The sequence below is a fragment of the Panthera pardus genome, unplaced genomic scaffold (genome assembly GCF_024362965.1).
Source record: "Panthera pardus isolate Hobbes unplaced genomic scaffold, ASM2436296v1 HiC_scaffold_20, whole genome shotgun sequence".
Classification (NCBI taxonomy): domain Eukaryota; kingdom Metazoa; phylum Chordata; class Mammalia; order Carnivora; family Felidae; genus Panthera; species Panthera pardus.
The window spans coordinates 43429009-43456939 of record NW_026526766.1 but is presented as its reverse complement, the minus strand read 5'-3'; the positions used below and the strand labels follow the sequence as shown (position 1 = coordinate 43456939).

Sequence of the window (27931 nt, the reverse complement as noted above, 5' to 3'; positions counted from 1 at the left end):
TATACCACATCTTCTTTATTCATTCATCTATAAATCGACACTTGCATTGCTTCCATACCTTGGCTATTGTCAATAATGCTCTAATAAACACAACTATTACTGGCTCTTTAAAATTTTTTTTAATGTTTATTTTTGAGAGAGAATGAGCAGGGGAAGGGGCAGAGAGAGAGGGAGACAGAGGATCTGAAGCAGGCTCCTTGGTGAGAATGGAGAGCCCAATGCGAAGCTCAAACTCATGAACTGTGAGATCATGACCCGACCCAAAGTTGGACACTTAACCAACTGAGCCACTCAGGTGCCCCTGACTCGTTCTTTTAAAAGTATTTTCTGTCTCTTTGTTGAAGTTTTCACTGGAAACTCTTCTCTAGGGTCCAGTGAGTATCTTTATGACCACTACTTTGAACTCTCTATCTGGCATGTTGCTTACCTCTGTTTTGTTTAGCCCATTTTCTGTGGTTTTGTCTTGTTCTCTCATCTGGGACATATTCTTGTGTCTGCTCCTTTTTAACTCTCTGTGTTTATTTCTATTACCATCATGCATTACTGGGGAAATTTAAATTAAACTGTAATGGGATTCCACTAAACACCTACTACAATGTCTGTAATTAAAAAACAATAACAAGAGGCACCTGGGTGGCTCAGTCGGGTAGGCTTCTGACTTTGGCTCAAGTCATGATCTTACAGTTTGTGGGTTTGAGCCCCACGTTGGGCTCTGTGCTGACAGCTCGGAGCCTGGAGCTTGCTTTGCATTGTCACCCTCTCTCTGTTCCTCCCCCACTCACACAGTTTCTCTCAAAAATAAAGATTAAACAACAACAACAACAACAAGTGTTGGTGAAGATGTGGAGAAATTGCTGGTGAGAATGTAAAATGGTACATTCACTTTGGAAAAGTTTGTGCTATCTTAAAAAGTTAAACATAGATAAACCATATAACATAGGTTACACCATTTGCCTATCTACCTAAGAGAAATGAAATATATATCCACACAAAGACTTGACCATGAATGTTCATAGCAGAAAATTTCCTGATAGCCAAAAAGTATAAACAACCCAAATATTCATCAATATTTGATAAGCAAAATTTGGTGTATCCATATAATGTATACTATTCAGCAGTTAAAAGGAGTGAATTGGGGGCACCTGGGTGGCTCAGTTGGTTGAGCGTCCGACTTCGGCTCAGGTCATGATCTCGTGGTTTGCGAGTTCGAGCCCCGCATTGGGCTCTGTGCTGACACCTCAGAGCCTGGAGCCTGCTTTGGATTCTGTGTCTCTGTCTCTCTCTGCCCCTCCTCCACTCATGCTCCGTGTCTCTGTCTCTCAATAATAAATAAACGTTAAAAAAATTAAAAAAAAAAAGTGAACTGATACATGCTACAACAGGGATTAATCTCAATTATGTTACATGAAAAAAGCCCAGTACAAAACGCTATATATTGTGCAATTATATTTATATAAAATGTATAGAAAGTGTGCATTTATAGAGACCAAGAGCAGATGGAATGGGAATAAAGATTAATTGCAGATAGGCTTGATCGATACTTTTGGGATATAAATGTTCTATAACTGGATTTTGGTGATGGTTGTACAGGTCTGTAAAAGTTATTGAATAATTAAAAAATGTAAGATGGTGTATTTTGTGTTATACAGGTTATATCTCAATAAAGGTGTTTTAAAAGAAAGTGTGCCTATGGAGTCCACGGGTATTGGCTATATATAACCAAGGCCCCTGAGAAGCTGCTTTTGTACTAATCCTTTGTAAAGCTGTAAACAAGAGAATTCCCTGTGGATTCAGAGGGTCCACTAGGATTTCATATTGGTTACTTTAGATCTGGTAATTGATAGGCACAATGGGGGCAATGTAGGACTTTGGTGTGAGCCCAGTATTACAAAAAGAACGGAAGCAGTGTCAAAGTGTTTGAATGACATAGTTTGCTGTCCTATTTTTCTCACCTACATTGTTAATTTCAAAGCTGCCCCTTAGATCTGTGTGGGGAAGTTACTTGAAAAGTCTCTTGTGGTGTCTGAGGACAAAACCTCCTCAGGATGCATGGGGGCCATCCTTAGGGCAGGTTTTCTTTGGGTGCAGACCTCTTGTTATCTTGGCCATTCCAGTCCCCCCAGCAAAGGTTCCTCTTGAGACAGACATCCTGTAGATACAGGTGGCCAATTCTTTTCATTCTTCAAACATGCTGAAATTCTCCTCTTTCTGCAAATATTCTCTGATTATTTTCCACTAGTATTTTCTTGAACCTTCATTCTCTCCAGATACACAGTGCTCCTAACTATAATACAGGCTGTCAGAAGAGCATGACTTTGGAGTCAACTATGTGGTTTAAATTCCAACTCTTAATTCCCTAGCCACGTGAGTTTTAGAGAAATTCCTTAGCCTCTCTGAGTCCTGCTCTTGGACTCCAGATAAATCGAGGCATTTATCCAAGGGATACAGGTGTGCTGTTTCAAAGAGACACATGCACCCCCATGCACTATCGACAATAGCCAAAGTATGGAAAGAGCCCAAATGTCCATCGGTGGATGAATGGATAAAGAAGAGGTGGTATAGATATACAATGGAGTATTACTTGGCAATCAAAAAGAATGAAATCTTGCCATTTGCAACTATGTGGATGGAACTGGAGGGTATTATGCTAAGTGAAATTAGCCAGTCAGAGAAAGACAAAAATCATATGACTTCACTCACATGAGGACTTTAAGACACAGAACAGATGAACATAAGGGAAGGGAAACAAATAATATAAAAACAGGGAGGGGGACAACAGAAGAGACTCATAAATATGGAGAACAAACAGGGTTACAGGAGGGGGTGTGGGAGGGGGGATGGGCTAAATGGGTAAGGGGCACTAAGGAATCGACTCCTGAAATCCTTGTTGCACTATATGCTAACTAATTTGGATGTAAACTTTAAAAAATAAAAAATAAAATTAAAACTTAAATATGAAACAACAAACAAAAAGGAAATCTGTAAAATAGAGGTAATTATACCCATCACAAAGGGTTGTAAGATGAAACAAGGTCATGTATGGAAATTCCTGAGCACAGTTAGCTGGTACATAGTGTTCCTTGATTGTCAGAACCAGGTAGTGGAATCTGGAGGAAATTCCTGGAATTTCTCCAGGAAATCTGGAGCTGGATTTGCATTCATGCTTTTCTACTTCTAGCCAAGTGACCTTGGCAAATTTCCCTAAGTTCTCTGTGCCTCTGTTTCTGCATCTTTAAAATGGGAATATTGAAAGCAGCCACCTGATTAGGCCTGTCTGATGATTAAATGAGTTCATGTAGAAAGTATTTAGAACATTGACTGTCATATAATAAACTCAATGCAGGTGGCAGCTGCTATTCTCTCACTAGCCAGTACAATGCCCCTATTCTCTTGGGGCAGCATATTTGCTTTATATGGATTAAATGTGTGGGTTATAGGGATACTATCATGGTCACAATATGGGAAGAGAGGTCTGTTTGGTCTGGCTGGTGGCCCACCAGTGGGGGGTTGTGAATCCCCTGTCTCACTACAGCATGCATATCTTCCCAGTCACTCTGTGCTGATTCAGAAATGGCACTTCCCCACAGAAGAACAGAACTATTCTTGGATCAGGAGAAGCCAGTGGTTGGACTCCTCAGAGGGAATCAGATCACTAGGTCCTCCCACAGTGGTGGACCCTCTAAGATCCCTGCATGCGGCATTGTGGGGTATGACGAGACTCCTATAAATGTATCTGTTCTGAACAGTAACTGCAAGTACCATAAAGTTGAAATATTAAGTCCTTGGTTGAGGTGGTGGTAGGAACCTATTCTTCCTTTGTCTCAAGGACCATCTCACTGGAGACTGGTTTAAGGCTTTGGAGCCCCTTAGAATACATGCAGGTTATATGGACTTGATTTGTAAGTGATTACCACTTCTGTTTTATTTTCAGCTGATTATTTACCCTGGAACCAACCAAGACGAGAGCTACTTCGTCCAGAACACCATTACCAACCAGCATCAACCAGGTTTGATAGTAGAACTACACACCAGGATGATTATTCTGTAAAGGGCCTAGTGAGCACCATGAGCTGTAAGCCTCTGGCCATGCCCAAGCTCTGTAACATCCCCCTGGAGGATCTGACTAACTACAAGATGAGCTACGTGGCCCACCCGATGGAGAAACGCTTTGCGTATGAGGCAGCGAAGTTCAGTCCCTGTGAAATCCCCTTTGAAAGCCTTACCACCCATAAAGAGTCTTTCCGGGGCCTGATGGGAGAGCCAGCCAAGAGTCTGAAACCTCCAGCCAGGTCCTGTGGTTTAGAAACGCCTTTCTCTAACACCACTGAGTTTAGAGACAAGTACCAAGCTTGGCCAACGCCCCAGATGTTCTCCAAAGCTCCTGTTGCTTATGTCCCTCCTGAAGAAAAGATGGACCTTCTGACAACAGTGCAGGCCCATTACACGTACCCTAAGGGTGCCCCAGCTCAGTCCTTCCGGCCGGTGATCTCCGTCAAGAAGGGTGGCCGCTTTGAAAGCTCCACTACCACCAAGGATGACTACAAGCAATGGCCGGGGACACGCATGGAGCCAGCCAAACCCATTCCCCAGCTGAACATTCCCACTGAGCCCTTGGACTGTCTGACTACCACGCGGGCTCAGTATGTGCCCCACCCACCCATCATTACCAAAAGCTGTAAGCCTCCTTGGGCTGGCTCCCGAGGAAATATCCCTGTGGAGGGCCAGACCACATACACCATCAGCTTTACTCCCAAGGACATGGGCAGGTGCCTGGCTTCATACCCTGAGCCTCCTGGCTACATTTTTGAGGAAACGGATGCTTTGGGGCACAAGATATACAGGCCCGTCTCCCGGACAGGCTCTCAGCAGGGCAGCCGTCTTTCTGTAGGTGATTCTGAAAACCCCAACCAGCGAGAGTTGGCAGTGTCAGCCTGATTTTTAAAAAAACTGTTACTTAGAAATTGCACAATACTTTTAAAAGCAGATGATTGAGAGTTATTTGTTGGCCAAAAAAGAATTCCCCAAAGTGGAAAAAAAAAAAAAGTCTTCAGCATCATTTCCAGGATACTTGAATAAAATGAGAATCGCTTGAGTCAAGGAAAATGCCATTTAATCACTGGCTAAATACTCCCCTTTACCCTCCGTTGGCTGCCTAGCCCCCTTGGTCCCTTACCTTGTGCTGATGGAATCAGAGCTGGTCTGAAGGGTTTTTCTCTGAACCAGAAGTATTTTATTAATTTAACCATTGCATGGATTGCTATCATAATTGACCCTTGCCAAGTATGAAGTGCTAAAAAATAAACTTGGTTTGGGGGGGAATGGGTCTGCAGGTCTGTGTGTTCACCCCACGGGCTGTCTTTGCAGAGAACAGCGTGTGTTCCTTGAGACCTTTGGGGAGACTCCAGACTCCAGCCCCCATCGCATCCCAGTACTAGTGAGAGTACCTTGTGTCCAGTCTGGAGTTTTGTGTTCTCTCTGCCCAGGGCTGCTTTACAGGACATCCCTTCTACCTTTTCACACCCTGACATACCAGCCAAGAGTAGTGCTGTCTGAATAGTGCTGTTCAGTCACAGGAAATGGAGGGGGTGGGGGAGAAAGAGAGTCTGTGGCAGTCTCAGGGGAGCATGGACGTGCCAGGTCTCTCTTACCCCCAAACCAGTGCTGGCTCTGATTCCAGAGAGTGGAGGGGGAAAAAGGGCCCCTTTTCAACCAGGTAGTTGGCAGGCGTCCCCCTGGGCTGTGAGCAGAAACTGTGGGCTCTTCTAAGTTCTTGGAGCCTGGAACAATTGCTCTGTGCTGGGCTGGTTCTTGGAAGGCTGGACCTACTTTTTTTAAAAAATGACAGCTGTGACCAGACTTGTGAAGCTTGACATAGTGATGAGTTGGACCCTGTCTTGGAGAAAAGGCTGGAGTTTTCTCTTTTGGGTGTAAGGCTTGATTCTAAGGCTAGGTAATTTTATGATGTTTTTTTTTTTTTTTAAATTTTTTTTTTCAACGTTTTTTATTTATTTTTGGGACAGAGAGAGACAGAGCATGAACGGGGGAGGGGCAGAGAGAGAGGGAGACACAGAATCGGAAACAGGCTCCAGGCTCCGAGCCATCAGCCCAGAGCCTGACGCGGGGCTCGAACCCACGGACCGCGAGATCGTGACCTGGCTGAAGTCGGACGCTTAACCGACTGCGCCACCCAGGCGCCCCTTTTATGATGTTTTTAAAGTTTATTTTTATTTATTTACTTTGAGTGAAAGGGAGAGAGGGAGAGAGAGAGAAAGTGGGGGGAGGGGCTGAGAGAGGGGGAGAGAGAGAATCCCAAGCAGGGTCTGCACTGTCAGAGTGTAGCCTGACATGGGGCTTGAACCCACAAACTGTGAGATCATGACCTGAGCCGAAACCAAGAGTTGGACACTTAACCAACTGAGCCACACAGGTGTCCCCTTTTTTTGAATTGGAAAGAATTGAGCAAAGATTTTGTCCAAGAGGATTTATGCCAGGGTCAGATGGATTCTGGGTAAACCTCACTCAGAGGGATGCAGGCTGACACCAGGGACACTTACCTCCCTTTTGAGCCCACAGAACCCCAAATATATTCCATAGTGTTAGAAATCTTGGGAACAGTGTGTGGAAGAGGAGACTTCAGTTCAAATCTGAACTAGAGACTTGGTTTTAGGCTCAGTGCCTGGTTCATGGGCAAGAAACCTGTATCTTTTATCTGGGGTCCAGTCTTTCTGTGCCTCTTAGTTGCCTGGCCCAGACCTCTGAGGTCCCATGCCTCGCAGCCTCACTATGAAGTTTGGTTTGTATCACTGAATTGGGATAAAAATCATTTAATCCTCTTGTTGGTTATATGGGGTCTGGATATCTACCTGCCTTTATGGGGTAGAAAGGCTCAGAGAGCTTATATACCTTGCCCAAGGCCACAGAGTTTAGAGCACCAAGATCAAGATTAGAACCCAGGCATTCTGATTCAAGATCCAGTGCTCTTCCCATGGCAACAGGTACTTCCCATCTGCCACGTCCCAGATCACGTGGTTCTACAAACACCATCAAACCACATTCTCTCTGAGCTCCTTCCTGGAGTGCATTAAGCTAAAGGAGACCACTAAGGAGGGTGAGTTCTATTTTTATTTCATCATTTTTTACAAGTCAAAAATATTGGCAGTTGACTTAGAAAGCCAAATGGTGCTAAATGCTTATAAAAATGCAACAATCTCTTATGCTCCAGCCTCTTGGCCTCCCCCATTATTGGTTCCCCAGAGAAAAATGTAACATTATTTTATGTCTCTGCTAATATTTTCCTTCATATTCTTAAATCATATACATATATTGTTGTCTGTTGACTTAACGATTTTAGACATGGTCTGTTTTGGTAGATTGGGAATTTTAGTTCTCTCATACTCCCTGCTTCTTCCTTTCCTCTTAGTTATAGGACCATGCTCTGTATATCAAGACCAATAAGCTTTTCTAATGTTTCTGATGACTACAAAGAAGCTGAAGAAGGATGGATGGACCTGGCCTGTTGAAGAGTGCTAGCCCTCTTGTGGTGAGGAATTTCCTCTGAGTCCTTCCTTTGTGACATTTAGGGGTTACCTCCAGGTGACCTCAGGCTAGATGAGCCACTTAGGGCATCTCTACCTTGCCCACTTCTACCAGAATTAAGGAATCTGCTTTCTTCTGTCTGTCCATTTTGGTCTCAAAATATCTTTATTATGAAAGTGGTTAATACAGTAAAATATTCAGAAAACACAGAAATTATGTAAGGGAGGATACAAGTGGCTGTTAGGAGACTAGTGGAACCCAGTGGCTAACAACATGTAAGGAGAGAGCACAGCAGACCTGGGTTTGCTTCTTGGCCCTTGTCACTGCTAGCTATGAGACCTTGGTCAAATTCGTTAAAATGTGAATAATAGCATTACTGGCCCTATGGCTTCATTGTGTGTGTTGAATGATAGAATATAGGTCAATCACTTGGCCCTGGCTCATGGGTAACTCTCATTAAACATAGATGAGGATGATGGTGATGAGGATAATGAAGATGGTTGCTGAGTTGTACCTAATGGAATCTACTCGTGATTTTATCGGTCATTGTTTACATGTGCGAAGGTAAGCCTAACTGCTTGTTTTATTTTTTCACCGTATATAGTTTCCATATAATTCCATAACTGCTTTTTTCCCCCATATAGTTGAGTTAGTTTTTAGTTGTTCTGAGTTGGGGTTCCTACCTGTGCTCCCTGGAAATGTCATTTTAGGAAGTAACTGGAGTCAGGAGGAGGGAAACAAGGTGAGCTGAGCAGATGGGGACTTAGTTTCCCTCTCCTGCTCTTTTTCATCAGTTCTGTGTATCCAGCTTCCACTTAAGAGTTTGTTGGAAACACCTCTATTAAAACACCTGTCCATGTGTGTACGCACTTCTCTAACACCTGGTAGGATATTGTCCAACAAACCCTGGTAATGGAAGCTGCCAAATACTCAGAAATATGTACAAATGTATAATTTTATTGTATAATTTTCCCCCTGTGAGAATGAAGTGGGTCCTTAATCACCTACCATAGCCCAGCATCTCAAGGCTTTATGCATATTAAAAAAGAAAAATTATTAGAGACCAAAGAACAAACGCAGAGGGAAGAGTTTTATGGCCAAGCAGGGAACCTGCTCCAGCGCAGGATCCAGTACGCTTGGGGGTGAGGTTCTGGGGAAGAAAACAGGGATAGGGCTTTTGAAGCCCAAAGATGGCAAATTCCATCTTATCCGAGTAAGCAGAGTCTCCGAGTGTGGCTGATGGGCTGCAGCTAGTGAGATTTGCTGGTGTGGAATCCCTGGGCTGGTTGGGCATGGTCTTCTGGTTTGGGATATGGTGCATCCCAACAGATGAGGCCCCACTCTCCACAACGGTGTCTCCCTGCCTGTGTCATGCATGGGGTGGTGCCTTTGTCAGCGGGGCAGGTAATTCCCCTGGTCCCCTGGACAGTGGGCCACATACAGGAATGATGACCCCAGCACACCACTCTCATTTTTTTGGTGATCAGGAACCTGCTCTCTACTTTGCCCCCCCAGTTAAGGTAGAAACAGAGCACTAAGTACAGGTTAAAGGACCTGCATTCAAATGTTGCATTTTCTCAAGGGTCACTGTCTGTGAGGATGAGCCCTCCCTTTTTGGCTTGACTCTAAGATTGTAGGCCAGGTAGGTAAGGTAAGTAAGGTAAGGTAAGATTGTAGGCCAGGTCTGGAGGGTGGAGATGGTGGGGCCATCGTAAGTGGTTCTTACAGCCATCCCCATCCTTAGCACAATTTGTCCCCTGCTTTTTGTGTAGCTTGTGTTTTAAGCCTCAAACCCCTGCCTGTTTCTGCCTCGCAGACCTGCTCCCTGTCAGCTCTGACTCTCTTGTGACTGTTTTGCTCTCTGCTTTGGCAGAGTAAGCTTCCCCTTCTGCACTCGTCAGTCTTCCTTCTCCCATCTGCCTCTTGTCGACTTCACATTTCTTGAAATCCCTTGTCCACTGACGGTCCTCCTCCCATCTTGCTCACTATGGTGTTGGCAGTTTCATTATTGATTTTTTGTAGCTTAATATGGTGTATGTGAGTGGGGCAGGAAGGAGAGTGGCACAGGCAGGCAGCCTGCCCCTTGGCCTTGCATGGATGGAGCCACGTGGAGGTGATAAGGCACGAATGGGATTTTGTTGGGGGTTTTCTCAACTGGAAAGCATACCTGGAGGGTGAGTTTCACCCCTGACTCAGCAGAAGGGCAGAGGTGGGCAGTGTAGAATAAGTACCAGGCCAACTGGTAGGTACAGGTGAAGGGAGCCCTGGCTTGGGCTTCTGAACCCCCAGCTGTTTCCCAAGGCTGTGCAGACAGCATCAGACGGCACTCCCCTCCCTGCATCCTTGGCCTCACCTATCCTCCCTCTCACCCTTCTCACACATCACCAGCAACTTCACAGAGGGAAGGTCTGAGGGGCTCAGAGACAGCTCTCAACTGAGCAGAGACCACAGCCCAGATGCGACACGAGCAGGCACTGTCCTGGCCAGGGCCGGGGCTCCATTTTGGAGTGGCTGGGGGAGCAAGTACTCTGTCTCGTGGTTTTGCTTTCCCTTTGTGTCCGCCAGGTACCTTCCATTGTAGTCTCATTGCCGTGAGCATGTTCAAAATAACATACATAGAATAACTGGCTGCCCCACCCCAAGCTTCTGCATCTAAAGCAGGAGTGAAGCGAACTGCTCCAAGGCAGGGGCATTGTCACAACCACACCTTTCCACAGTGATGCACCCTTTTGGGATCTGGTCACCTCGGGCATAAAGATGAATTGAGGGATCTATTTCCTTTAAAAGTGCTTTTCAGCTGTGTAGTTGCCAAGAGGAAGCTAGTGGGCCGGGTGGGGGTGTGCACGAGTTCTAACTGCAGATTAAATGATCCCTTGGCTCTTCAGGCCTGCCCTGCCATCACCCAGGCCCACATCTGGTCAGCATCCTGGAAGCAGGAAGACAGAGGCCCTTCTGAGCGTAAATACTGGGGGAGGGGGCCAGGAGGAGGTGTTTGCTTTGGCAGAGTAGGCTCAGAATTTCCACAAGGCTGGCTGAGCAGGTGCTTGGCTCCTCCCCACTTTGGGGGTGCAACACGAGCCCTGGAGCCTTCCAGAACATGTGCTCTGGATTCTGGAAAAGGCATCAGGGTAATGCTAGGCTGGGCTGTGCTTTAAGTCATACTTCTGTACCACAGGTGCTCCTGGTCCCTGTCTCTGGATCCTTGGATGCTGACATGAGAAGTCCTGATGGCTTTTTCTTGTCAACCCTCTTGGTGCAGCAGCAAACCCAGGTTGATGTTAACCAAAAGGATTCAGGAAGTTTTCACTCCTGTGACTGAATCTAACACTGATTTGTCTTGGGCTTTTACTACCCAGACCAACCTGCCTGCCACCTGCACCCTGTCAATCTACCCAGGGCCAAGGCTATTCTTTCATTGCCAAGGAGGCAGCATGGTTACTCCCTCATGTCCTAGATTCCCATCCATTTCATGTGATAGGATCATAAAACAGGGGAGTCCACGAATACCCTTTAAACAGGCAAATAGCTACTTGAGAAACATAGGCAGACAGAATGCATGAAAAATGATGAAAATTTGGCATCTATGCCAGTGAATGACTTATAAACTAAGAAATGGAATTTTTGGCACAATAGGATCTCCCAGTCTTAAAAAAACAACCCACTTTTCATTTTAAAGTTTCTAAGCAGAGTTCAGTGCTTGCTATCAACATGGAGAGTCTCTCTGCTTGGCTCAGTGTTAGAACACCTCCCATATTTGAAGGCCAGTTATTTGGAACCTTCCATGTCCAAAACTGTGGCTAGAACCTGGACACACGCTGGCTTTAAGTTGCTAAAATTACTGACAAATTTCATGTATGGAAACTCAGGTACTTTATGCACCCCTGATCCTGGCCCTCACTCTGCTCATATTGGCTCCTTTCCCTCATTTTTTCTCTTTTCCCTTCTCTTTCCTTTCCTTTTTCCTTCCTTCTTTCCTTCCTTCCCTCCTTTCTTTCTTTCTTTCTTTCTTTCTTTCTTTCTTTCTTTCTTTCTCTCTCTCTCTCTCTCTCTCTCTCTCTCTCTCTTTCTTTCCTTTCCTTTCCGTTTTTCTTCCTCTTCTTTCTTTCTTTCTTTCTTTCTTTCTTTCTTTCTTTCTTTCTTTCTTTCTTTCTTTCTTTCTTTCTTTCTTTCTTTCTTTCTTTCTTTCTTTCACACAGTTCCAATGAGTTTCTCTTATCTGGGTTACTAGCCCTCAGAAGGGTGGGACGGGGGCAGGGCTCTTCTGCTAGAGGCCAACATCTAAATGGAAAGGGGTGACAGCCTGGCAGTGGGGCTAGAGACCAAAAAATGGTTTAAAATGCAGAACTCAAAAGTGTAGCATCTCAGGAATTATGACCTCAATGTAATAATTTAAAATAATGTACGTGTATGTGTGTGTATACACACACATTTGCACATGTACATACACACGTATTTTATTAAGTCTGGAAAAATATATCATAGTTTATGCTTATGACCCCCATTTAATAAAAATTATAAAAAATTATACACATACACTTATCAAGTCTGGCCAAATGCATCAACAGAGTTGGGTAAATGAATTCCCATTTGTCTCATTTGTCCAGAATTATAAGGGATTGGAGCTTTGGAGTATTTTAATATGAAGTTAACCTACAAGTAATATCTATTAGCCTTTATGAAGGTGTTTTCTATGGAATAAAAGTCCTGTGATATGGTCTTCAAAAAAGTTCATTGGACATAGAAGTTTGGGAGTTTGAGATTCATATTGCATAATGATATTTTGAAGGCTCTCTGAAGCCCTATATTAAAGGAACCTTGCTTAACTTTGTATAACCCAGTTCATGGATCAGTATTATTGCAATTACAAGTGCAGAAGTGAAAAGGGAATTTTTTGGTTCAGGCAATTGAACAGTCTAGGGCTTTATCTGTGGGCTTCAGGCACAGCTGAATCCAGCGGCTTGAAGGATGCAATGGGTGCTTGGTCTTCATCTTTTGCCTTTATTTTCTTCTGCATTGCCTTCTTAGGCAGGCCCTTTCCACGTGATGGTTTCCAGCAATTTTAAGCTCACAACATCTCTTTAGCTAAAGGGCTTCTCCTTCCCAGGGGTTCCAGAAAAAATCCCTGAAATGAGTTTCTTGCCTGGCTTGAGACTCGTGGTCCTTTCTGAACTGATTGCCATGGCCAGGGAGAATGAAAATCCTCCCTGTCCAGGACTGAATCAGGGTCCACCCCTGGACTGAGTAGTGTTTATGGCTAGGGTCAACCCCATGCAAGCTATGTGAACATGGGAGGGCTTGGGATGGGGTGGGTCCCCAAAGGAAGCCGTAGAGTTTCCAGGCAAGGGGAGGGATGAACTCTGAGCAGGCAGAGACAACAGTTTCCAACTCTGACAATAGAGCCCTTTTATTGTGTAAAACCTGTTGGAACACACATGGAGAAACAGTGCCAAGTGCTCATCATACATTTTTTTTTCAAATAAGTTTAGAATATAGTAAAATCTGCACGCATGCAAGCATGTAGTTGAACCTTTCTTTGATGATTTAAAAACCTCAGCGAATTCTGCTGTGCCTCAGGGTCAACTCTGAGTGTTGAAACATCCTAGTCCTTGACTGTTGAAATTGTTTGGCTTCTTGATAAATGGGAGGTTCTGGCCCAGCCAGAGGGCAGGTACAGGGAGCCTGGGAAAGTTCAGTTACCGGAGAGTGGACACAAGTCTGTTATCTCCTGTGTAGAGCTCTCTTAAGTTCTGACAGCAACAGCACCTGCCATCTCACTGCATCCATATGTGCTTCCTGCTCCTGTTGTTATCTCCCTGTTCAGGCAGGGAACTGAGGGGAATTGAGGCTCAGATGGGTTAAGTAACTTGGGGGAATGATGTTTGACTCCCAGTGGAGGAAATGATGTTTGTAGAACCAGCTGGGTGAACAGTGAAGTGACACCATGGGTTTGAAAGAAGGGGAAGGCTGGAGAGATGTAGGAGGCTGTTGATCTTGAGGATAAAGAATGAATTTTTGAATGCCTTTCCAGGGCCATGCGGTGTATAGGTGTATGAGCTCTGGGAATGGTAGCTGTTTGTGCGTGTGATTGATTCTCCACTGTTCCTTGTACTCAGCACTCAGACTTACTCACTAATTGCTTCTGGAAACACACAGATATTTACAAAGATGTTGATTGGGTTGCAACAGAGGTTCTTTACACAATGCTTGCTTACTTATAAGGTTAATGCATAGGAAGGAATGATTACATCCAGGAGCTGAAGGTTATATGAAGAGATCTTTAAATTTTTAAGCTCTTTGTTGGAAATAGTTACATTAAGACTAGATTCTCTTCATTGTAGAAAAAGATCCCTTGGGCCTTTTGGAGGAAAAAGGTATTTTCATCTTGTGATTTGGTAACATGTAGTCACATCTGTTGTTTGTTTTACTATGATCTTCGAATAGTGCTATTTAGGGAGGTTTTGCCTCTTGATTACCAAGCTCTTTAGGATTCCGTAGCTCCAAAAATGCTGTGTTTCCTACCTTTGCCATCCACTCTGGGAGCTATCATGGGGCCCTTTTCCAGACTCTTGGGTCTGCTGCACATCTCACTATGGTATTGCCCCGGGGATATCTCCTGGGGACCCGCCTGATGGCCCTCAGTTGCTTTCCAGCATCTCCCTGTTTTTCATTTTTCTCTACGCCATCCAGGGAGTCCCCCTCCACCCCCAGGGTAGTGACTTCAAAACCATGCTCTTTCCTTTCACACATCTCATCTTCTATGTCTCCTCCTCCTCCTCCTCTTCTTCCTCCTCTACCCCATAACCCCTGTCTTAGCTCTGGTCCTCAGGATAGGTGGACTCACTGACCACACTTCTTCCTTCCTCTTCTCCCATCCATCTGTATGTGTACACAAACATACATTAGTTCATGCCTTCAGAAAATATCTTTTGGGTGTCAGGCACTCTTCCGGGTGCTTTGGACAACATCAGTAAGTAGAACATATACAGGTCCTGCCCTTGTGGGTCTTATAGTCTAGTGGGGTAGACAGACACTCATTAATAATAAACAATGCGTAATTATATATAATAAGGTATGTATAATATAAATAACCAACACATAATATATGAAAAGCATAATAAGTAAATTGTTTGGTAAGTTACAAGGTGATAGGCACCATGAAAAAGGAGAACATAATTGGAATGGAGAAGCCCAGGAGTTCTGGGAGGCCCAGGTGGTATTTAATGGGATGGTCAAGGTGGGCCTCATTGAGAAGATGATGTTTGAGAGGCTCAAAGGGGGAGATGACCCCAGGGAACATGTAGAGCAAAAGGGCCTGAGGTGGGCACATTTTTGTGAGGGCTGTATAGACCATGGCCAGGAATTTGGAATTGGGGGGCAATGTCAAGGGTCCAACTGAGAAGTGCTCAGATCTGGTATATGTTACAACCATCCCTGTAGTCACCCAGGCTCTGTGAGGGGGCTGCAGGGGGCCAGCGTAGAAGCAGGGCCTGGCAGGATGCAGGCCCATGCCAGGCTGTAGAAGTGGGGCTGATGAGAAAAGGGTCACATCCCGGGCATATTTTGAAGGCAGGCCATATGGAATTGGTGATTGGAGGTGGGGTGAAAACAACTGGGAATTAAGCATGTCTCTAGAACCTTAGGTCGCAGAGACTAGGAGGACAGGGTCTCTCCACTGAGTTTGGGGAGGGCTGGGTAGACATGTGAATGCTGGATGGCCAGCAGGCTGCTTCTGAGAAGCAAGGTACAGCAGGGTTTTTTGAGGAGGCTCTGTAGTCAAACTAGCCTGGCGCTTGTACTCACTGCTGTGGTCCCCATGTGGTCTGTGTGAGGGGGTGAACAGAGCATTCTGTGAATTCTAGGAACTTTTCCTCTTTCTATTTCCCCTTTCTGCACTATGACCCGTAGGGAAAAGGGAGTCTTCTCTGAAGTACATAAGGAAAGATTTCCCAAAGTTAGAGTTATTAGGCACCAGGTACCTTGAGGGAGAAGGAGGGCAGTTGTCTGCTTGGAGGGTGGGCATGGCTTCCTTTAGATTGTGACCATCAACTGAGACATGACCTGCCTCCCCTTCCCTCCCCCTCCCTCCCCCATCTCTCCAGCCACAGTCATCCAGGTCTTGTCCCTCAGGATCTTTATGTCCTTTTATCATGTAGTATAGTTTAGTCTTGGTCTCATTCTTTTGCATCCTTTTGCATTCTTCTGCACCCACCACCATCTTTTCAGTAAAACAAAAGATCATTTTTGGGGGGATCTAGTTAGAAGAGTGGATATTGTGTATATCTTTTCAAATTAGTGGTTTTTTTTTTTTTGGGCGGGTAAATACTCAAGCAGTGGAATTACTGAATTATATGGTAGCTCTATCTTTAATATTTTGAGGAACATCCGTGTTCTTTCTACAGTGGTTGCACTAATTTGCATTCCCACCAGCAGTACAAGAGGGTTCTCTTGACATCCTCGCCAACACTTGTTGTTTTTTGTCTTTTTTCATACTAGCCATTCTGACAGGTGTGAGGTGATATCTTACTGTGGTTTTGAGTTTGCATTTCCCTGGTGATGAGTGATGTTGAGCATCATTTCATGTGTCTGTTGGCCATCTGTATGTCTTTCAAGTCTTCTGCCCATTTTTTTTAAATTTTATTTTTTATTTTTTAAAATTTATATCCAAATTAGTTAGCATATAGTGCAACAATGATTTCAGGAGTAGATTCCTTAGTGCCCCCTACCCATTTAGCCCATCCCCCTAGTTAGTAACCTCCTGTAACCCTCAGTTTGTTCTCCATATTTATGAGTCTCTTCTGTTTTGTCCCCCTCCCTGTTTTTATATTATTTTTGTTTCCCTTCCCTTATGTTCATCTGTTCTGTGTCTTAAAGTCCTCATATGAGTGAAGTCATATGATTTTTGTCTTTCTCTGACTGGCTAATTTCACTTAGCATAATACCCTCCAGTTCCATCCAGTTGCCATCTTGCAAATGGCAAGATTTCATTCTTTTTGATTGCTTAGTAATACTCCATTGTATATCTATACCACCTCTTCTTTATCCATTCTTCCATAGATGGACATTTGAGCTCTTTCCATACTTTATTGTTCATAGTGCTGCTATAAACGTGGGGGTGCATGTGTCCCTTTGAAACAGCACACCTGTATCCCTTGGATAAATGCCTGGTGGTGCAATTGCTGGGTCATAGGGTAGTTCTATTTTTAGTTTTTTGAGGAACCTCCATACTGTTTTCCAGAGTGGCTGCACCAGCTTGCATTCCCACCAACAATGCAAAAGAGATCCTCTTTTTCTGCATCCTTGCCAACATCTGTTGTTGCCCGAGTTGTTAATGTTAGCCATTCTGACAGGTGCAAGGTGGTATCTCATTGTGGTTTTGATTTGTATTTCCCTGATGATGAGTGATGTTGAACATTTTTTCATGTGTTGGTTGGCCATCTGGATGTCTTCTTTGGAGAAGTGTCTATTCATGTCTTTTGCCCATTTCTTCACTGGATTATTTGTTTTTTGGGTGTTGAGTTTGATAAGTTCTTTATAGAATTTGGATACTAACCCTTTATCTGATATGTCATTTGCAAATATCTTCTCCCATTCTGTCGGTTGCCTTTTAGTTTTGCTGATTGTTTCCTTCGCTGTGCAGAAGCTTTTTATTTTGATGAGGTCCCAGTAGTTCATTTTTGCTTTTGTTTACCTTGCCTCTGGAGACGTGTTCAGTAAGAAATTGCTGCAGTCAAGATCAAAGAGGTTTTTGCCTGCTTTCTCCTCGAGGATTCTGATGGCTTCCTGTCTTACGTTTAGGTCTTTCATCCATTTTGAGTTTATTTTTGTGTATGGTGTAAGAAAGTGGTCCAGGTTCATTCTTCTGCATGTCACTGTCCAGTTTTCCCAGCAACACTTGCTGAAGAGACTGTCTTTATGCCACTGGATATTCTTTCCTGCTTTGTCAAAGATTAGTTGGCCATACGTTTGTGGGTCCATTTCTGGTTTCTCTATTCTGTTCCATTGATCTGAGTGTCTGTTCTTGTGCCAGTACCATACTGTCTTGATGGTTACAGCTTTGTAGTATAGCTTGATGTCTGGGATTGTGATGCCTCCTGCTTTGGTTTTCTTTTTCAAGATTGCCTTGGCTATTCAGGGTCTTTTCTGGTTCCATACAAATTTTAGGATTATTTGTTCTAGCTCTGTGAAGAATGTTGGTGTTATTTTGATAGGGATGCATTGAATATGTAGATTGCTTTGGGTAGTATCGACATTTGAACAATATTTGTTCTTCCTATCCAGGAGCATGGAATCTTTTTCCATTTTTTTGTGTTTTCTTCAATTTCTTTCATAAGCTTTCTATAGTTTTCAGCATATAGATTTTTCACCTCTTTGGTTAGATTTATTCCTAGGTATTTTATGGTTTTTGGTGCAACTGTAAATGGGATCGATTCCTTGATTTCTCTTTCTGTCGCTTCATTGTTGGTGTATAGGAATGCAAACAATTTTTGTGTGTTGATTTTATATCCTGCAACTTTGCTGAATTCATGATTCAATTCTAGCAGTTTTTGGTGGAATCTTTTGGGTTTTCCATATAGAGTATCATGTCATCTGCGAAGAGTGAAAGTTTGACCTCCTGGCCGATTTGGATGCCTTTTATTTCTTTGTGTTGTCTGATTGCACAGGCTAAGACTTCCAATACTATGTTGAATAACAGTCCTCTGCCCATTTTTTAATCACATTTTTTGGGTGTATACATTTTTTTAATGTATTTTGGATATTAGCCTTTTATTGGATGCATCATTTGCAAATATTTTCTCCTATTCACTACACTGCCTTTTTGTTTTGTTGATGATTTCCTCTGCTATGCAAAAGCTTTTTATTTTGGTGTAGTCCCAATAGTTTATTTTGCTTTTTTTCCATTGCCTGAGGAGACCTATCCATAAATATGTTGTTAAGGCCAAGAAATTACTGCCTATGTTTTCTTTTAGGACTTTTATGGTTTCAGGTCTCAAATTTGGGTCTTTAATCCACTTTGATTTATTTTTGTGTATGGTATAAGGAAGTGGTTCAGTTTCATTCTTTTGTATGTAGCTGTCTAGTTGTTCCAGCACCATTTATTTAAAAGACTGTCTTTTCTGCATTATATATTCTTTCATCCTTTGTCATAGATTAATTGACCATATATGCACCCCTGTTTATCACAGCATTATTTATAATAGCCAAGATATGGAAGCAGTTCAAGTGTCCATTGATGAATGAACAAAGATATGGTGTATATACATGTATGGTTTACACACATACACACACACACACACACACACACACACACACACACACACGTACACATACAGACACAAAATGGCTGAATGTTACTCAGCCATAAAAAAAGAATGAGATCTTGTCATTTGAGACGACATGGGTGGACCCAGAAGGTATTATGCTTTTAAGTGAAATAAGTCAGGCAGAGAAAGACAAATCCCATAGGATTTCATTTATATGTGGAATCTGAAAAACAAAACGAATGAATAAACAGACTCTTAAATACAGAGAACAAACTGGTGGTTGCCAGAGGGGGGTGGGTGGGGGAATGGGCAAAATAAAGTAGACTAAGAGGTACCAACTTCCAATTATAAAATTAATAGGTCACAGAGATGAGAAGTACAGCATCGGGCATATAGTCAATAACTTAATAACACTGCATGGTGACTGCATATATTGTGAGCATTGAGTAATACACAGAATTGTTAAATCAGTATGTTGTACCCTTGAAAGTAATAAAACATTGTGTGTCAATTATACTTCAGTCATGAAAAAGAAAGAAGAGGGGATATTGTAAATACTTACACTGAGTTTTCAGCCATAAATCCAAACCTGGCCCTGAAAAGTGGATGTGTGCAGTGTGGAAAGAAAGGAGGAATGGAGGGGGAGAATAGCTTACGAGTACAGGATTCCCTGCCTTTGACTACTGACTTTGAGTCTCAGGCTGCATCCACCTCTGTGGGCTGTCAAAGTTCTGAGAGGCCCAGCTTTCCAGCTTTGCCACAGGGCAGTAGGAAAAAAGTTATAAAACGGTGCAATCTTGAGGGAAGTGGTGAGTAACAAACATTTATAGCCTCCATATTTGCCTGCCCTGGGTTCCAAGTAAGAAATCACAAAGGAAGAGCAGGTGGGGAGGGGTGTGGTGGTTGGTATTCCATTGGTTTATGGGAAGGTAAGAAGGGAAAGGAGATTGGGACATGGAGCTTTCAAAGAACTGAGGCCTGTCACCCAGGGAAAGTGGCCAGAGATGAGTTTGCAGGGTGCCTCAGGACATTTAAAGGAGTCTGTTCCTTGTCCTGACAACAGTGGGAAAGTGTGGAAGGTTTTGAAACAGTGGACTGGTATAGTGCAAGCCATCTTTTGCGAAGATCACTTTGTGAATGGATTTAAGCCATTTTGGCTAGTCACCAGTTTCTGAGTTACCTTGGTAAAATGGGTAGCTCCATCAAGAGAGGCTGGAGCTCTCTGTCTCCACCTATGCAGCCTTACTCCTAAGATGGTGTGTTTCACTGAAAACAATCCCGGCTCAAATTGTGGCATGGGCGTAAATGCCAGCAAAGTGGCCCAACACAGTCCTGTAACCTGCTCTTTGAACTCAAATAAGTTGTATTGTCCAAATCCAGGCATTCTGATAGTTACTCCAAGGTGAATGTTCCTACCATAAGATCAGCCAAAAACTTCTCTAGTCAAATCAAACAAACTGAGCAGGGTGGCTTGGGGTGGGGGGATGGTGGTGTACAGAACCAAGGACAACTCTAGACCTGGGGCTCCCGGCTGTTGGATTTGCTGGATTCTCAGACTGTTAATACAGGGGCAGTGGTGCCATGTATCCTTTCCAGACCTCTAGGACTGCTCATATCACTGGTGTGTAATTAATGAACTTTGCATTAATTAAGAAACCCTCTGGTGCAGATTTAGATAACAGTATTTGAAATCCTTGCACTGGTCACTTTTGGAGGGTGGGTTTATGATTGGGTAATTAAATGTTAGCTAACTGCCTTTAGGGTGTAGATTTAAGTTAGTTTCACACATATGCATTTGGTTACACTGATGTGTTTGCAGGCAATAGAATAGTTCTAGCTGCTATATGGGGAGTAGATTGGAAGAGAAAGTGGGAGGGAGTAGATTTATTCAGTCAGGATACCTTTGTAAAGTCCCAATGAGAAAAGATCAGGAATAAAAGGAGAAATCCCTGGGTGCTGACTGTGAAGGAACCAAACGAAGAAGAAAACTGAGCTGGAAACTCCCCCAAACCTGGGACTTCATGTTGGCATTTGTGGTGAGATATGTCTGCTTTCCTGATTGGACTCTGAGTTCCCTGAAAGCCATGTCCCCAGGGCCCAGCCTGGACCTGGCACAGAGTTGGCACTTGGCAAGAGTTTCTCAGACTCTGAGGGAAGGGGAAGATAAGTGATGGGAAAAGAAATCAGGGAGGAGAGGAGATGAGAAGGGATAAAGGCTTATCTGGCAGGGGAAGGTAGAGTGAAGTCCACCAGACCAGATGAGAACTTTGGTTGTTTTCCATCCCAGCTGGACCGTAGTGCACAGGCTAGACCTTCACACTGCAAAGGGAGTGGAAGATCCAAATCATGGGGGCTTGCTCCAAGGTGGTTGCCTTGAGTGTCTCCATTCCAATAGGAAGGCCCTGTGCAGGTAAAGAAATTCAGCTCAGGAGTGACTGGCCTATTGATCTGGCCCTGCTCTGCACCCTGGCACTGACACACTGATCTTCAGCTATAGGACAGAACTACCTGGATGACTGTCTGGACAACTTTGTCATCCTTCAGCTGGCCTCAGCTCAGTCATTTCCTGGCCCCTTCATTGTTATTTAAACAAAAGATGGTGAGGATTAGGAGGAGAAAATCAAGCCCATGATGCACTTCATCACCATACTCCCTGCCTTGGCCATTAAACATTTCCCTGAGTTGCTTACCTGGTAACTAAGCTGTTCACAGCTTGTCTTCTGTCCTTTTTGGGAGTTGTAACAAGGTCAACCCTGGCTATCACAAAGACCCAGAGGAGGGCTGTTTATGTCATCTTGGAAAAGGAAGCAGGTTTCCCAGGCATGCTTTCTGGTCTGGATGCTGACTGTGCAATCTCTCAGGCCCTCCTAAGCATTCTGCTTAAACAAACATTATTTATGTTCAGCAGGAGAACCATTCCCTACTGTCTGCTTTCTCTTCACTCACGTAAAACTGCACGTTTAATTTCTGTTTACACACATATAAACCATATCTTTAGGAGCAGCTTGGGAAATCCTTGGTTGAAGATGGATTTTGCCTTTGGAAAACACAGAGGTGAGTGACATCTGTATATTGTGTGATCAGAAGCATGACACATGGTTGATTGGGACCAGGTGCTTCACAGAATCCATCTGAGTGAAGTTGTAAACCTCTGGTTGACAGGCAAGGTGACAGCTCAGTTCTTGCCAGCAAAACCTTGATTACCATATCTGCCTTCCAGTTTAGAGGTAGCAACATACATTTGAAAACCTTCGGGTGCTATGAACAAGAAACTGCGGTTCAGCCAAAGATCACAGTCTCTGATTGGCTCATACGCATTTAACCTGTAAAAGCATCTCCAAGTGGACTGCATGGCTATGTGGGGACACATGATAATTTTAGGTTAATTTTAATCTTACAGGGTTGGTAGAATTCATTGAGTATTCAATTCTTTACTGACTGAGGCTTGTATCCACATCAGTATTTTCCTGCTTGGTTGTATGTGACATGCGTAGATCACCTTCCCTGATGTAACTCACATTCAGTGTATTCTGAGTCTGAATCCTGAAGTCTTTAAATCATGGCTGGTTCATTGAACAAAATGAGGGACTGAAAGAGACAAAACCAAGGGGGTGTCACTTTATTTTGTTTACTAATTTATCCTTCCTTGGATAATTCACCCAGTAGGTCAGTTTTCATTGGTCTGTTTCCAAGAGCTTCATCCTTCTGTTCACCCGATAAGTCCCTTATCCTTTGTGGATGAATTTGCCTATTTTGGGGAGGCCCACAGATGGATTATTGAGCTCTAAGTTGTCTCATTTTAGCTGAAAGTCATTAATAAAATTGGATTTTTTTGGATTTATTTGCAGGATTGATTATCATAGCATGCTGTTTATGAGAAAATCTACCACTTGGTAAGTGAGATATCCTTAACTTTAGCTTTTACATTACACGTATGTTTGCTCTTGAATGAGCATTTGTCCCTTTTTTTTTTTTTTTTTTTTTAGTAAATCAAAGGAAATGGGAGATTTGATTTGAAACTAGACTGTACATTGGGATTACAAGGTAACAGCTGTTCTGGGAACTATTTCTGAAAGTATGTCAATATTTTGGTGAGTTGGCTACATGTGCTATTATGTTCCAATATACAGATTTGGGTTCACTAATGTCTCTCTTATTGACACTATTGTGTAGTACTGAACTTTGAAGGAACGACTGATGTCCTTCTCACTCAAAAATGAAAACCTAGGGACAGTCTTTCACAGCTGACAATGGGAATATGAAATAGGACCAATGCTCTGCCCTCATCTCCCTGTCTTCAAGGTAGTTAACATTCGGTGACACTTCAGTGATGTGCCAGGAGATCCTAGATTTCCTCAATGTGAATGAACTGCTAGTTTTCTCATAAAAACCCTATCTTAGGAGATATCCTCTTTTCAAAGGTGAGAAACTGAGGCATGAATGAGCTTTGGTGATTATTGATGATTTTGGTTTGGATGGGCCCCAGATTTTCTGGGCTCATGCTGTCAAAGTCCTAGAAACTTCTGAGGCCAAGCAGGGGACTCTGGTATGAGCAGTTTGAATCCCAGGACCTGCCTGTGGTTAAGATTCTGAACTTTTACGCTGTGGTTGGGAGCATCCTTATAGGGATCTTTTTCTCCCTGCTGAGCTCTGTGATTTGGGCTGGAAACTTTTCCGTATGTTCTATTTGAGCCTGTCCCACCATTTGAAACTTCCTGTTTTTTTTTTTTTTTTTTTTTTTTTTTTTTGCTCTGGCATCTCTGACTTATCCCTGCCCTCCCATCCTCCCCTGGGGCCTCTGTAGGATATTATTTGATTGTTGGTATGTGAGTATTTCTAGTTCAAGTATTGACTATTTCTTTAAGGCAAAACCTAAAACTCCTTAGAAAATAATTGGGATTTCAGGAAGAGCTTTCTAACTAATTTTTACACTGCGTAACAGACTGTGATGTGATGGGTGAGTTGTTGGAAAATGGATTGGAATTGGGCTTTCAGGCTGGGGTTCTTAAGTGCCTCCCACAAAGGTCTTTGTGTGGACATCCTGGGGGCTTGAGGACTTGCTGCCCTTCCACTGGAAACAATTGATGAAGAACGCCACAATACACTTTTATTTTTTTCTGCACTTCCCATAGTAGCTTTATTTCTATTAAAATGCTTTAAAAATAGGGAGCTAGGGGCCATAGAATGCCAGAAGAATTAATTTTAGGGGATGAGAAAGTGACAACTCCAGTAAAATGTCCCATTGTCATCTACCAGCCTCCAAGCAGTAGGGAAAGATGGCACCCACGATGGTGGCCATGCATTGTCCGCTCTTTCACAGAGAAGCTGGAGATGGCATAGTGGGTAAGGAAAAGGCTGTGGCTAAAAAGCCAGACTTATAGGAGTTTGATCCCTGTTCCACCAGCTGGTTGACCTTGGGCTTTCTGGGCCTCTGTCTACCCATATACAGATAATCATAGGGCTCATGTGAGGATGAAAATGTAGTAACGATCTGTAAGTGTTAGCTCCTACTAATGGTGTCCATCCAGAATTTCAGCACACAGCTACTTTATACTGTGCACGCCCCTGTTGGCGGGAGCCTGACCTGGAGACTCCTCCTGCAGCCAAATCTGCATCTACCCCCCACCCACAAGGTGCCCATGTATCTGTCTTTCTGAAGGCACTGTGGCTTCCATGTTCCCACTACCCAGGGCCATAAATGAGATGATTGTCAAGGGTAGTCCTAAACCTGAATATGTGCACATCCACAAACATAGCTCCTTTGGGTTCACTTACAGAGCTGGCCCTGCAGGCATGGGCTCCCAGCTTCCCATGCAGAGCTCAAAACCACCATTCTTCCGTGGCGGCCAAACACACGTAAGTGGCTGGGAACCACCCTCAACCCCTGTACAGAACGAGACCGGAAGGCTGAGCTTAACAGAGACTCGGACGACAAGAGTTAAATAAATAAGCTGTATTATCTGTACAAAAAATATAAATACAGTTTTGTGTTTTAGAGGAGGAAAGTGCCTCCTTCCATATTATTCAGCAGCTCTAATCATCTTGTGTTGCTGCTGAGTCACAATTCACAGAACAAACAGTAAATGTACATTCATCTCATGCAAGGAGCACGCTGCTTCCCACCCCAAACCTAGGTCCTCCGAGCTGGCTCTGAGGCCCCCTCCAATGGCTCCAACCTGACACGAGGCGGAGCTGGAGGACACTGGCTATTTAGAAAATGTAAATATTGGCCACTGGTTCTCAACAGCTATTGAACTACAAATAACCAACCACATTAGTAGCAGTATGGAATTTGTATTCTCCATTCCATGCATAACTATTGTGTCACACACAAGTCCCCTCTTCTTGCCCTGTCATCCCACGTTAGCTTTACAATGTGTTCTGTACACAGTGAATGGATCCAGAGTTAAACATCAGCCTCTATTAAAAATAGGAACAATACAATAGTTACCAGAGTTTACAGGAACACAACTGCAGGAAGTTAATAAAAAAGTCCCCCAAATACTTTGTTTTCTGAATGACAATGTACAATTATTAATATTGCACGTTTTTATACAAGAAATCCTAATAAATATTCACAAAAGATATACAGACATAGAAAACATTCTCTTTTATTTTAAATAAACATTACGCTGATTTTTAGTAACATGACTTCTTAGAGCCCATTGTGGTGAGGAAGAAAGAGACCCACCTTAATTGTCCGTAGCTCACCTGGGGAGGACACAGGTTAATACCGTCTTCCCCCCGTCTTTGACTTCCAGGTGGGCTGGAAAACACAGCCCTGGTATTGGTGGTGGCCCGGGGCTGGGTGGCATTTTGCGAGTCTGTATGTGAGGGGGGAGCAGGCTGTCTGAGGGGTGAGTGAGCGTGGCCACGCTGCCCTGGCTATTGAACGGTCTCCACTCAAGGGGGAGGTGGCCAAAACCACTCACCCAAACCCCTTTGCTGAAAGAACAATTTGCCAAATGGTCCCAGGATTTCAGGTTTGCCCCTAGACTTTGCTGCAGCCATGTTACTCTAGCTGACCCGCATTACTGCAAGTGTGTGTGCTGCCTTGCTGACTGGATTACCAAAGCTGGGTGGATATTAATTGCTGTAAGGTTCATAGTACTTCAGTGTGTGTAGGGAACAGGTTGAAAAGCCTTTGAGGACCCTCTTGCGAGCTTTAGTTATCCTATGGCTTTGCCACTGCACCCCATCACCCTGCCCCAAGCTGCTGTATAAATAGGAGCACTGCTTTTACAGTGGGCCCGCACAAGCCCACTGTCCCACCCTGAACGGGCCCCGGCCCGTTCTGGAAGCGGCTACTGTGACCCGATGGATACCATCTGGCAAATTGAACCCCACCCCTGGCCCTTAAGTGGGGCAGCAAAGGCCATACAGGCAGAAACCCCAGCCTATTCTTGCTCAGAATGCCCTTGACCCACATCAGCAGTATCGTTCTGGGCTGGGGTTGGGGAGTGGGGGACTCTTGATGTAGAGAGAGATGAGAGGGGCCGCCCGACTGAACAAGTAGATCTTGATGTCTCACTGGCTTTGCTAGGGGGGTACAGGCAGAAGTCCGAGACAGTGTGGGGAGTGGGGAGTCCCCTGCACCTCAGGGAGGGCAGGTCTCCTAGCAGGCAGTGTGCCCTCTGCTAGGGCAGCAGAATCCAGAGGGCCCCTTCCCCGAGCCTCCTCACTCTTCCCCATCTACCTGCACTTCCCCACCGAGGACCATGCACAGGTTTCTTTTTGCTTCTGTCTCCTCCCCGCCCCAGCCCCCACGTGGTTTTCTGCATCAAGTGTGCTTCGGGCCTACTTGGATGGTCTCCGCCTTAATGCTCTGTATCTGTGCTTGGAGTTCTTGATGCTCCCCGGCAGAAGAGCTGAGTTCTGGCCTGGGTTCTGCCTTCCCATGGTGTCCTCCCCTCCCTGCCTGCTCTTCCCAAGGCTGAGGCAGAGGAGGACACAAAGCAGAAGCACACTCCCGTGTGGACGGTGTGCTGCCAGGAAAGACACAGCTGGTTGTCTGGAGTCTGTACCAATGCTTTGCAAACGCTCTGTGGCCTACCCTCCCATCTCTCGTCTGCTACTGGCTCTGCCTCCCTGCTGTCCCCAGGAGCCACGCCTGCCTCTTCCTCCGCCTTTTCGGGACCTGGGTTTGGGAAGGCGAGGCATCTGCTCTGCAACCTCCTGTAGACCCCTTTCCTTGTCTTTCCCCCACATTCTGTTCTCCAGTGAACCGAGAGAGAGGACATGCCGAGGTCCTCATGTCTGGGGTGGGGGAGGAGGTTGGACGAGGGTGTGTGGGGCGGGGGTGGGGAGAGGAAAATAAATAAATAAACGAAGAGAGCTTAAGTTCTGTCCAAGGTGGTGGCGGGAGTCCTCTGTGTGGCCAGGGTAGAGTTCTTCCCTGGGCCCTGTCTTCACGCTTTGCCGCAAGTCCCACAGCAGCGAGATTTGAACTGGCTGAGTTGGCAGAGTTTTAGCTGTTTGACCTTCTCGCAGTACCTGGTAGTATCTCTGCACTCCACTGGGAAAGGGGACAAAAGAAAGATGTGAAATGGAGCTAAAGGCTGTGGCCACTGGGTGCTTCCTGGGGTCTGCCTTGGGCACTGGACTCCCATGCTGGAGGGGCCCCTGCTGTCCAGCATCTCTGGGCTGGCCTTGCTCTGGTGGCACTCAGCCACCTGCCTCCCAGCCTGCCAACAGGCTGCCGTTGTTGGCCGGCTGACACGGCCCAACCCTCGGCCTGTTCTACTGCCTTTCTGATGGCATGCTTCCTTCCAGAGGGTGCTGTTCATCTCCCTCTCCTCGGGACCGCCTGACCTTCTAAGGCAAGCTGGTCTTTCCCCGTGGTATTTAAGTGGCTCTCCTCGAGCTGGTTCCCAGAAGGACTCAATGCTGCACCACTCTGACGGGGTGTGCAAGTGAGGCCCTGGTTGATGGCCTCATCCCCTGGAATGTGAGCCTTCTTTCCTCCGTGAAAGTTTCTTAACACTGTCCACCCAAGCCTCTCTACTCCTTCCCCTGACCATGTCTTGCCCGAGCACTGTGGCCTCTAGTTCAGTATTGGCACAAACAAGATGGTCCTTAGCTATTGGTGCTGATTTGGGTTGTGGACTTCTGTGACCAACATAGGAAGTCTGAAA

The 27931-nt window shown here is 44.6% G+C and overlaps 2 protein-coding genes and 1 long non-coding RNA gene across 6 annotated transcripts in view; 2 read left to right on the top strand and 1 right to left on the bottom strand.

Moving 5' to 3' along the window:
* Window positions 1-5092, top strand: part of SAXO1 (stabilizer of axonemal microtubules 1) — a 94797-nt gene extending 89705 nt beyond the window's left edge. The window contains exon 4 of the mRNA XM_019415407.2: window positions 3932-5092. Within this exon, the coding sequence (XP_019270952.2) occupies window positions 3932-4935 (1004 nt within the window). The 3' untranslated portion in view covers window positions 4936-5092. The remainder of the gene's footprint in view (window positions 1-3931) is intronic.
* A 16402-nt stretch (window positions 5093-21494) lies between these two features.
* Window positions 21495-27931, top strand: part of LOC128778583 (uncharacterized) — a 32947-nt gene continuing 26510 nt past the window's right edge. Inside the window, exons 1-2 of the long non-coding RNA XR_008424208.1 lie at window positions 21495-21851; window positions 22646-22690. This is a non-coding gene — a long non-coding RNA (uncharacterized LOC128778583). The remainder of the gene's footprint in view (window positions 21852-22645; window positions 22691-27931) is intronic.
* Window positions 24736-27931, bottom strand: part of ADAMTSL1 (ADAMTS like 1) — an 873125-nt gene continuing 869929 nt past the window's right edge. For all 4 annotated transcript variants that reach the window (XM_019415409.2, XM_019415408.2, XM_053907971.1 and 1 more), the window contains one exon: window positions 24736-27312. In XM_019415409.2, coding sequence (XP_019270954.2) covers window positions 27206-27312 — 107 coding nt within the window. In that variant the 3' untranslated portion in view covers window positions 24736-27205. The remainder of the gene's footprint in view (window positions 27313-27931) is intronic.